At 41.2% G+C, this 12,612-nt stretch overlaps 1 protein-coding gene across 1 annotated transcript in view; it reads left to right on the top strand.

Annotated features, from left to right (window-relative positions):
- Positions 1–1,339, top strand: part of LOC140127611 (baculoviral IAP repeat-containing protein 1-like) — a 35,599-nt gene extending 34,260 nt beyond the window's left edge. The window contains exon 11 of the mRNA XM_072148919.1: positions 954–1,339. Within this exon, the coding sequence (XP_072005020.1) occupies positions 954–1,318 (365 nt within the window). The 3' untranslated portion in view covers positions 1,319–1,339. The remainder of the gene's footprint in view (positions 1–953) is intronic.
- The last annotated feature ends 11,273 nt before the right edge of the window (positions 1,340–12,612 follow it).

The raw sequence follows: 12,612 nt of genomic DNA, 5'->3' as shown, positions 1-12,612 counted from the left end.
ATCCCTACTGTCCAATTAAATGCTTTGTACTTGCTGTAACAAAGGAGTAAGCTGGTTGGACAAGTGCTTGCTACCTCATAAGGGGAGGTTATAAAGCCTCTTGTGGGTGGGAGCACATGTTTGGAGTATTTCAGAATATAGTCCAGTGTGCAGCTCAGTTAGAGCTACAGTGTTCCAGTCCAGGAAGCAGAGGTGTCTCAGGCAAGTTGCCTGACACCTTGCCCAAGTCAGGAGACTAGGCCCAGAACAGAGCTCCACATGAGGACTCTGTTCATTCCTACCAACCCAGCCTGAAATACAAACCCAGCAGTGACACATGGTGGGGGCAGCATCATTCTATGGGGGCAGGGACAGGACGACTGGTTGCAACTGAATGAAAAATAACTGCGGTCACACTAGGTCGAAGGTTCAACTTCCAACGAGACAATGACCCTAAGCACACAGCTAAAATAACAAAGCAGAGGCTTCAGAACAACTCTGTGACCATTCCTGACTGGCCCAGCCAGAGCCCAGACCTAAACCCTATTGAACATCTCTGGAGAGACTTGAAAATGGCTTCCACCAACGTTCACCATCCAACCTGATGGAACTGGCAAAGGATCTGCAGGGAAGAGGCAGAGGATCCCCAAATCCAGGTGTGAAAAACTTGTTGCAAGAAGACTCATGGCTGTACCAGACCAAAGGGCGTTTTTATTCAATACTGAGCACAGGGGCTGAATACTTATGACCATGTGATATTTCTGTTTTTCTTGTTTAATGAATTTGCAAAAATATCTACATTTCTGTTTTTTTTCTGTTAAGATGGGGTACAGAATATACTTAAAAAAAACAACAACTTTTTTGATCTTACCAATTGGCTGTAATGAAACAAAAAGGGAACTACTGTAACATTAGTATGCAACACTCCTTAACCTTGGTTATGAATGTCCACAAAATGTGTTTGTATTTCACAGCTGGGGAAGCAACATCTGGAAACCTCAAAAAACTTCAAAAACTTCACCTGGATTTTCATGTCAATGTCACTGAATCTGGCTGGACCAAATTTTTTGATGAGGCAAAACACATGCCAGAGTTAAGCTATCTAAAAATCCCTCGAGGAAATGCTGAAGATATAAAGTGTCACCCTACCACCATGATATCCTTTGTCAGATTTGTGTCCAGACTTCCCAGTTTAGTGAAGATAGTGATGACAGGATGGCTGTTTGATGAAGTTGATTTGGATGTATTCAACGCTATGAAAGTCAAGCACCCTCAATCCAAAAATTTGTGTGTTGAATGGAGACAGATTTTGCCCACTCCCCCAATCATTGAAGATTAACAGCCTAAAGAATTAGATACAATATATCGTGTATGTGCCAGTCTAATGTCACTAACATAATTTTTTTCGTTTGTTTTTTAAATCTTCTTTATTGGAAAATATTAGCAATATATTGTAATTTTCATCCATATAAATCAGAATTACTATATGTACACCAGCACACAGCAGGTTACCAAAGAGAGGGTATAACACGTCAAATTTGGATATGAATTACATGCATCAATATAAATAATAGCACAGTGGATAATATACAAAGTGTAGAGACTTAGACCTTGTGACTCACCCCCTGCAGATCGATACATAAAGTCTGACTATAGCAGTCATTAAACAAAAACTGCACAGAACCATCCTACGACTCGAGCTGACTACTGCGGAGGCCGGAACTACAAACACATGATCAGGGCTGAGGGAATGTATATCACCATAGTAAATTGTAATGAGAAGAGCCATGCATTACGTTGGAGTGCCTCATGCGTATATGCGGCAGATGCTACTACCCGCCATCTTTATCCCTGTATACAATGTATCCAATCGGGCTATCGCTAACAATGTAATGCTGACCTAGGTTAAGTAGACCTCTATATGATATAATGGTGTAATATGCAGGGCTATCCATCAGAGAACATCCAGTGATATTTGCCCTTAAAGCTCTGTGCAGTGCTGCGTAATCTGTGTGCGCTGTATAAATAAAGAAATTATTATTATCATTATCTACCACCAGGATCAAGGATCATAAACCATTAACCATGAGATACTGGTTTGTGCCCCCTCTGGCAGGGATCCACTATTCTTATGTCCTTTGTTTTAAAATTATGCAAATTATCTTTAGCGGCTCCAGGTTCTAACACCTATGGAGCCTGGAGCCCCTTAGGTTCATTTGCATACTTTTAAAGGCTTTTTTTCTAAAAACTAGGGCATAAGAAGCTAAAAGAAGAGAAGCTCCTACCAGAGGGGTCAAGCACCAGTATGAAAGTGTGCTTGGTTTACAATAAGGGTTTTTTGTAATGCTGCTATGTTTTTTGTTTATGTATATAAATATGTATATATGTGTAATATATTTCTAAAACATTTCCATATAATTATTATACAATTCCCCTCACATCTCCCCAGGAATGGAGGTTTTTTTTAAAAAAAAAATTCTGCCGAAGGCTTGTATCATCCCTATAAACCTGACTTGTTTCCCTACTGATACTTGTCTCTTGATATTCCGCTATCAATAAAAGATTCAGTCTTGCGCCCTACTCCTGAAGGGTAGGTGGCTGTTGATTTTTCCAGTTGTATAAAACAACCTTCCTTGCCATTATCATCCCCTTCATTACAGCCATTATATATCTTACCAACTAGTGTTAAACCAAAAAGAAGAATGGATGCGTACTAGGACAAAGGTTATGCAAAATACTTTATTTAGTCAAGACAAGAAAGACAGGACATAAAGAAGTATAAAATCACTTAAAAAACACACAATGAATGTGTGTTGAACTCTCCTGGGTCAGAATGTGGCCCAGTCCTACCCGGCTAACAAAGTCCACGACAGTGTACACAATGGGGCACATTTACTTACTCGGCCCATTCGCGATCCAGCGGCGCGTTCTCTGCACAGGATTCGGGTCCGGCTGGGATTTAAGATGGTAGTTCCTCCGCCGTCCACCAGGTGGCGCTGCTGCGCCGAAAATAATCTTAACGCCCCGGAATGCACCATCCCATAGAAGGTGAAGGTGAGCGCTCCCCAAGCGACACATTTTCGGTTTTTAAATGCGGCGGTTTTTCCGAATACGTCGGGTTTTCGTTCGGCCACGCCCCCCCCATTTCTGTCGCGCGCATGCCGGCCCCGATGCGCCACAATCCGATCGCGTGCGCCAAAAAACCGGGGCAATTCATGTACAAGCGGCGCAAATCGGAAATATTCGGGTAACACGTCGGGAAAACGCGAATCGGGCCCTTAGTAAATGACCCCCAATATGTCTGGACGAGAAGCCGGGGAGGGAGGGAGGGTTCTCTCCCTCCCCGGCTTCTCGTCCAGACATATGACCTGGTTCCACTGGTCCTCTGAGGATAACATTTAGGGTATTGTATGAGTGGGGCAGTTCATTAGCAATTCACTTGACATTTATATTGTTTTTTTGCCCTCCTTCACATTTTGGATTGTCATATTGTGTACACTGTCGTGGACTTTGTTAGCCGGGTAGGACTGGGCCACATTCTGACCCAGGAGAGTTCAACACACATTCATTGTGTGTTTTTTAAGTGATTTTATACTTCTTTATGTCCTGTCTTTCTTGTCTTGACTAAATAAAGTATTTTGCATAACCTTTGTCCTAGTACGCATCCATTCTTCTTTTTGGTTTAACACTTGCTGTATTTGGGATGCGTGGACACTCTCTAAACATGATTCTATATTGGCAGTGCCTGTCCGTGGTCTTGGTGTATATCTTACCAACTATACATATTTAAGTTCCCAATACACAGATGTACAATGTTTCCCTGAAAATAAGACAGATGCACTAGGTCTTATTTTCAGGGGATGTCTTTTTTTTCGAATAGAGGCGGTCCCCTACTTAAGAACACCCGACGTACAGATGACCCCTAGTTACAAACGGTCCTCTGGTAAATGGTAATTTACTGTACTTTAGTCCTAGGCTACAATAAACAGCTATAACAGTTATCAAATGTGTCTGTAATGAGGCTTTATTGTTAATCCTGATTCTTATGACAATCCAACATTTTTAAAATCCAATTCACAGAGTCACAGAGAGCAAAAATGATTTAGCTGGGGTTACAATTATAAAGTATATGGTTTCGACCTACATACAAACTCAACTTAAGAACAAACCTATGGAACCTATCTTGTACTGCCTTTTGTCACATTTATTGTTGAACAAAAAAAAAATCTGCTGCATATACTTAATTATATGCCCAGTTTTTCAGCACAAAAAGCCCCACTCGGAATATATAAGAAAATGAGTCCTCACCCTCCGGCGCTCACCCCTCAGCGCACGTGATCCAGTTCCTGGTCAAGCCGGTAGATGCACTTGCATGCGATCTGCCAGCACAGAAACTATGACGTGGCAGTGTCTGACATCATAGTTTGTGTGCCAGCAAATCGCATAGAAGTTCATCTGCCTGCACGGCCGGAACCCCGAAGAGGTGCTGTGGAGAGAGGAGGACAATGGGGGTCAGCGCCGGAGGGTGAGTACTTACTTCATTTTTTAAAGGGGCACTATTTTTAATAGGGGCTCTCTGCTGGACATTATATTTAAAGGGGGGTACTTTTCTGGACATTACATTAATGGGGGCACTCTCCTGTACATTACATCTATGGGGGTACTCTGCTAGTGTACATTCCGTTAATAAGGCACTCTGCTTTATATTACATGTATGGGGGCACTCTGCTGGACATTATATTAATGGGGGCACTCTGCTGGACCTTCATGAGGGAAGACTACTGGATATTTTATTAGAGAGTAGCAGCTGCATTTCTCACCCTAGGCTTATACTCGAGTAAATACGTTTCCCAAGTTTTTTGTCTTAAAATGAGGTACTTGGCTTATACTCTTGTTGGCTTATACTCAAGTATATACAGTACATTCATTCATATACTGTAGTCATGCCATGACATACATCAGCATAACCAGCCAAACTCTGAATTCCATCAAGAATTTCTTGTGAATAATCTATGGTGCATTTACAGATCCTGGTATTTATGGAACAAAAGGTAAGATTTTTAATTTAAAGGCAGTCATGTGATCATCTTCTGGAATGTCATTACTCCAAACTCTGAATTTCATGTTAAATTTCTTGTGACTCCATTTCTTTTAGACTCATTGGTCACAATCTCTCATGTATAGCAGTTTTCTTAAAGGAACAATTTTTGTCAGCACTTCTGACAATCAGTACAACAATGGGGCTCATTTACTAAGAGTCCTGCATCCGCACTTTGGTTGGATATTCTGACGTTTTCCAATCCACGCCGCATCAGGGCGCAGGCCGTTGGACGATCCGATGGATTCGGACTACGTGCGGGATTTAACATTTCAAATTGGGTCGCAAGACACGCACTTACAATCACCAGGAAGAAGAAGGTGAACTCCGACGGATCTCGGCGGGGAAGCGACAGATGCAGGAACTTGGGCGCACGATCTTCCGGAATTGCGGCAGATGTGGATTCCTGCGGATAACGCACCTCGGGGATCGCGCAGGGACCAGGAAGTAAATGTGCCCCAATGTGTTAGGGTACATACACACAGCCGTATGCCTGTGCGGATGCAACCCGGCGGGCATACCGCTGTGAACTGGAGAGGAGGAAGAGGTGACCCCTCCCCCCTCTATAGAGAAAAGCGGCACACGGCCCGCACACACGTGGTAAAATAGAGGATTGGTGCCACACATGTACCATACCGCAGCTGGGCCACCATTGCCATCTATGGGGATGTATATGCAACCGCATATCGCATATCTCCCCACAGACGGCTGTCTAAATGTACCATTAATCTGTATATAATTATTTGGTGTTTACCCAAATATAGTAAAAAAAAAAAAATCAAAACAGCTCTCTCTATTTACAAATACCCATATCTATCATTACAAAATATGTGTAGCTGAATTCAATGCAGCAGATTAACATGTTTAAAACAGAATTCTTCTTTAATTTCCCCCAAAAACAGTTTAAATGCAATGCACCACATTTATCAAAGGGTTTTAGGAGGTTTATATTTGCTTTTGTGAGTGATACAGCAAAGGGGAATGGCCTTAGCCAAACAGAGAACTGATAGGAGGTGCAAAGTTAGACTAGATAATCTGAAACTGCACCACATTTACTGTTCACTGATTGATACTAAATTTGATCAATCTGTTAATGACAGAAACCTGTCTGAATTTTTACCAATACTTTAACTTTAACAAACAGTTAGACAAAAGGTGTATTATCTAATCAAAGGGTTTGATGGGGAAAGGAGCATACATCTCAAATAAGGAAAATGCTGTAAGGGAAAGACTCTGACAAGGACAAAGAGCCCCTAAGTCTGAGCCCCTCAGACTGTCCCTGCCTGCTTACTGGGTCCATCCTAAACAGTGGCCAATAACTGGATGTTGTTCCCTCTCTGTGCCAAAGTATAGACACATAAAAAGACAGACAAAACAAATTACCCAAAAGGAAGGTTGACAATCCTAGTCACTATAAGATAGCAAGTAAAGCACAAAATCAAAGAGAATAGTTGAGGTTGTGGCCTATATAAAAAAAAACTAGGAATAGCAGTAGCAATAGCAAAGAAACTGTGAGAAGACTTAGAATTAAACAGCACCCACTGATGGAACTGAAGCAGCCCTGGTTGTGGTTTCCATGCACACAAACCAGAACCTTGATCCCATTCAGAGAAATTTAGCGAGTTCTAAAAAATACAACAACATTTTGGCACACTTTTCACTCATACCCTAGCCAATTCATGGGACCTGCAAAGTAAGACCAGACATTTTGATACAGTTGATGCAGTATAGGACTGACCATCTACCTTTACACTGTCTTACTTGTAGAAACTTTTGATAAATATGCACTTGTACTTCCATTAAACACACTGCTTTATAGTTCTTTACAGTAACCAGCTGTTATGGTTACAGAACCAGTCCAGCAAAAGGCACATCCACAACCAGACTTGGCATTAGGTGTTCTACTACCTATGGGATACCAAACTTCCCTGCATGTCCCTGCAGACTGTGATCTGTTAACTAATAAATTGACCCTCCAAGTGGAAGAAAAAACTTGATTTTGCCTGGCAGGTGCTGGTAGATGGAGTGGACAGGTAAATAATGTTGCGCACAAAGAGATATCAGTCAGTCCACAGTCAAAACAAGATATCAATGGAGGTGCAAAATCAGAAATACATATTTAAATTCAAAGAAACAAGAAAACAATCAAACATGTGAACAAAAGTACTGGGGCACATTTACTTACCCGTCCCGTTGACGCCGCCGATCCGCAATGTCCGACGAGGATTCGGGTCTGCTGTGATTCACTAAGATCGTGCTTCCAATTTCCTGCATGTGTCGCTTCCCTGCTGAGGTCCGCCGGAGCTCACCTTCTTCTTCCCGGTGCATGTGAGTGCTGATCTTGCGACACAATTTGGTTTTTTAAATTCCGCGGTTGGAACGAATCAGTCAGGTTGCCCGACGTCCACACCCCCCGATTTGTATCTCCTTCCTTATTGAGAGGCCACCAGACCGTCAAGATGAGGTATGCAATATCAGTATATGTGGACAAACAGTGGCAGAATGCTTGTAATTACCTGCAGCCAAAGTATTAGATTGCTCTGCCCGCATAGCTGCCAATAGGGATTTTTGGGTCCCTTACTGACAAGATTGTAGAATGTATTATAGCAAGTACAGCACCCCTAAAGTATTATATGTACTGCACACCCTAACTCATTAATTAAGGGTGTATTCATATAACATAAAGCGCAAAGTGCATTTATAATGCATTTATGGTATTTACTGTATGTAGTCTCTGCAAACCCTCCCAGTAGGTACATTGTCAATGGAGCACATGCCCCCCAGAATATATATGTAACCAAAGCATATGCCCCAATAGATAGGTAGCCACCACAGAATATGCCCCCAAGAATATAGTTAACCATACCTCATGCCCCCCAGTAGCAGTTATAGTAAATGCCCCCCATTAGATAGGTAGTTATAGTAAATGCCCCCAGTAGATAGGTAGCCACAGCATATGCCCCAAGGTAGAGAGGTACATATATGATGCCATGTAAAGTTGCCAGTATAAACCTTATTTAGATGCCATCTAGCTACACAACCAAAGTAACAACTGTACAGCAATCAGAGGTTAGTGTAGAACAAAAGTTCTACTATGACCTTTCCCATAGAATGGAAAGATGCTGTAGGGGGCATGTCTATAAACCAATAACATCGAAGAGGTACGTTAGATAATCTCAAAATGACACACAGTGGGCCACATTTCTGTCTGACTTTTCACTTATAAGAACATGCAAACTGCTTGCACATGTACTTATGAAGTGTTTGCGCCACCTGCACTGTGTCCGTCGCACCACAAAAATCTGCACCTAAAGGGGTGTTCCGGGGGCCGATTTGGCCTGTGCGACACATTTATTACAGCAGCTTGACAGAATTGTGTTGCACTCCAAATATCAAAAGCTTCCCCAAAAAAAGGATGGATCACACTTCCAGGGGGGTGCAGTTTGCACTACTTATGATAAATCTGGGCCATTAAGTGTGCAGCCTCAAGCACCACTCACTTCACCCATATCAATTGAAAGAGACTGCCCATCACGGTGCAGTTCACGGTGAGATGAGGCACGGCACACGCACCACAAACATGCCCAATAGAAAGCGATGGGGCAGTGAGCTTGCCAAGTGTTTGAGAGCAGAACTGTTCTAGTTGCTTGTGGCGACCAATCAGAGTTCAGCTTTTCATTTTCTCACAGCAGTTTATAAAATAATAAATAGAATAATAATAATAATAATAGAATCATTTGCAATTGTGTGCATGAGGCCAAAGGAGGAGAAACTGAATAAAAGGCCGGTAAAAAGATTTCTCACAGAGCAGTAAAGTTTCAGGTATGGATGAACCTGCCAAAGCCACATTGGTTATAGCTGTGTTACTATATTTAGCTATGGTACGGTATATACATATTTATGTATAAATAATAATAAATGTATGTGGCTCTATGCAATTATTTTCAGCATTTTAACAAAAGTGGGTAAAATTTTATCTTTACAATTTTCTATGCAGAATCAGATATATCTGAAGAGTATATAAAAAAAACAATAGAAGCTTACAATAAAGCAAAGAGTTAATAGAAGGCTCAGCATGGAGTATACAAATATGAATAGTGTCACAAGGAATTCTTTATGTTTTTCCACCTCATGTCTGTCATTCCAAGAGCAAAACTTCTACTTTAAAATGAACCAGAAATCCAGTTTTTCAGGAAATGCAAAAAGAAAGTGCAAAAATGCAAAAAAACACCTTGGTTTATTCAAAATATACTTTTCTGGCACTGCCTAGTAAGAGTCTCCCTGTTTTTGACCTTTCAGAAAGTTTCAAGTGTTTCGAAAGAATGGAAGTGAATAAAGATGTAAGTTTTTTTATGCTACAGGCAGTCCCCTGGTTACGTACAAGATAGGTTCTGTAGGTTTGTTCTTAAGATGAATTTGTATGTAAGTCGGAACTGTATATTTTCTAATTGTAATCCCAGGCAGAATTTTTTTGGTCTCTGTGACAATTGGATTTTAAAAATGTTGGATTGTCATAAGAACCAGGATTAATAATAAAGCTTCATTACAGACACCTGTGATAACTGTTATAGCTGTTTATTGTAGCCTAGGATTAAAGTACATCAAATTACCTTTTACCAGAGGTCCGTTTGTAACTATGGGTCGTATGTAAGTCAGGTGTTCTTAAGTAGGGGACTGCCTGTGTTTTCTATTAATGTATATGTGTGCTTATAATTTTGGCCCCCACCAAATGTGGATGATTTAGGCCAGGGTTCCCCAAACTACGGCCCGCGGGGTTCCGCAAAACGGCCGCTCGAGCACTATTACTGGAGCGATGTGGCCGGAAGACAACCCCGGCGCACGTTGCTCCATGAACTAGGCTGCGGGGCCGCGCGATGACGTCATCACGCGTCCGCGCACCATTTCCTGCCCGGACGCGGCAAGAAGAAAGAAGACGCGCTGCGGGAGACTTAGGTTAGTGCAGGGTTTTTATTTTTTTATTAAAAAAGGGCAGTAAAAAGATTGTGGTGGGCGGGGGCCAATAGTTAGTTATGAGGGGCAGTATAGGGAATAATTAATTATATGGGACAGCATAGGAAATAATTAATTATGAGGGGCAGAATAGGAAATAATTAATTATGAGGGGTAGAATAGGAAATAATTAATTATGAGGGGTAGAATAGGAAATAATAAATTATTATGAGGGGCAGCATAGAAAATAATTAATTGTATGGGGCAGCATATGAAATAATTAATTATATGGGGCAGCATAGGAAATAATTAATTATATGGGGCAGCATAGGAAATAATTAATTATATGGGGCAGCATAGGAAATAATTAATTATGAGGGGCAGCATGGGAAATAATGGTGGGGGGGCAACATAGGAAATAATTAATGGTGAGGGGCAGCACAGGAAATAATTAATGGTAGGGGGCAGCATAGGAAATAATTAATTATGAGGGGCAGCATAGGAAATAATTAATTACGGTATGAGGGGCAGCATGGGAAATAATTAATGGTGGGGGGGGCAACATAGGAAATAATTAATGGTGAGGGGCAGCACAGGAAATAATTAATGGTGAGGGGCAGCATAGGAAATAATTAATTATGAGGGGCAGCATAGGAAATAATTAATTATATGGGGCAGCATAGGAAATAATTAATTATATGGGGCAGCATAGGAAATAATTAATTATATGGGGCAGCATAGGAAATAATTAATTATGAGGGGCAGCATAGGAAATAATTAATGGTGGGGGGGCAGCATAGGAAATAATTAATGGTGAGGGGCAGCATAGAAAATAATTAATGGTGGAGGGGCAGCATAGAAAATAATTAATTATGAGGGGCAGTTTAGGAAATAATTAATTATGAGGGGCAGCATAGGAAATAATTAATTATGAGGGGCAGGATAGGAAATAATTAATGGTGGGGGCAGCACAGGAAATAATTAATGGTAGGGGGCAGCATAGGAAATAATTAATTATGAGGGGCAGTTTAGGAAATAATTAATGGTGGGGGCAGCACAGGAAATAATTAATGGTAGGGGGCAGCATAGGAAATAATTAATTATGAGGGGCAGCATAGGAAATAATTAATTATATGGGGCAGCATAGGAAATAATTAATTATATGGGGCAGCATAGGAAATAATTAATTATGAGGGGCAGCATAGGAAATAATTAATGGTGGGGGGCAGCATAGGGAATAATTAATGGTGGGGGGCAGCATAGGAAATAATTAATGGTGGAGGGGCAGCATAGGAAATAATTAATTATGAGGGGCAGTTTAGGAAATATTTAATTATGAGGGGCAGCATAGGAAATAATTAATTATGAGGGGCAGCATAGGAAATAATTAATGGTGGGGGCAGCATAGGAAATAATTAATGGTGGGGGCAGCATAGGAAATAATTAATGGTGAGGGGCAGCATAGGAAATAACTAATGGTGGGGGCAGCATAGGAAATAATGGTGGGGGCAGCATAGGAAATAATTAATGGTGGGGGTATAGGAAATAATTAATTATGAGGGGCAGTCTAGTAATTAATGGGGCGAGGCATATTCAATAATTAATGGAGAGGGGTCCCAGTATATTTAATAATTAATTGGCCCAATTAATTCATTAATTTGGCCAATATATAAAATAGTTCACAAGGGGGTGCAGTTTATTAAATAATTAATTGAGGGGGGTATCAGTGTATTATGGATGCGGTCACATGTACCGCTATTTATTTTTAAACTTTAGTCCGGCCCTCCAACGGTCTGAGAGGGACAGTGAACGGCCCCCTATGTAAAAAGTTTGGGGACCCCTGATTTAGGCAGTCGCATGGCCGCCCAAATCGCAAAAAGCAGGTTTGGCTTTGCTTTTCACTGAACTGGCTGCTGCTTTAACAGCTGGTTCAGAGATCTAGGCAGGGCTGGGGTTATGGGTAGGAAAACTGGATGTAGTTCTGCATCTGGAAATCTCTATTATATTTCATATTTATCTACTACAATAATAATTAATAATTTCTTTACTTATATAGAGCACACAGGTTACACAGCTCTGCACAGAGCTTGCCAGATCAGTCCCTGTCCTCAATGGGTAGAGATAATACACGTCACTCTAGGAGAGTAGTTTTTCGGGTGCTCGAGTAGGCTACTAAACCATCGGCAATTTTCTCAAAAAGAATACTTGGCACTCCTTGTTCGTTTTCATTTGAACATGATAATTTTTTTTATTTATTACAAGTGGAGGTTTAGAATGGCAATCCAATTCAAAAATGCAACGTTTCGGTCTACGCAGAGACCTTCATCAGGCACTGTTCAAGACTGTCCTCAATGGGGCTCAGTCCTCAATGGGGCTCACAATCTCATCAACCTACCAGTATGTTTTGGAGTGTGGGAGGAAACCGGAGGGCCCGGAGGAAACCCACTCAAACACAGAGAGAACATACAAACTCATTGTTTTGACCTGGGGCGTAAGCCACCGTGCTGCCCATAATCTATCTATCTTGTATAAAATTCTCCCATATTACAGATTGTTTTACCATACTAAAGGGAGCCTCTTACTGA

This window comes from Engystomops pustulosus, chromosome 1 (genome assembly GCF_040894005.1).
Source record: "Engystomops pustulosus chromosome 1, aEngPut4.maternal, whole genome shotgun sequence".
In the NCBI taxonomy this organism is placed as follows: domain Eukaryota; kingdom Metazoa; phylum Chordata; class Amphibia; order Anura; family Leptodactylidae; genus Engystomops; species Engystomops pustulosus.
This window is presented reverse-complemented; position numbering and strand designations above follow the sequence as displayed.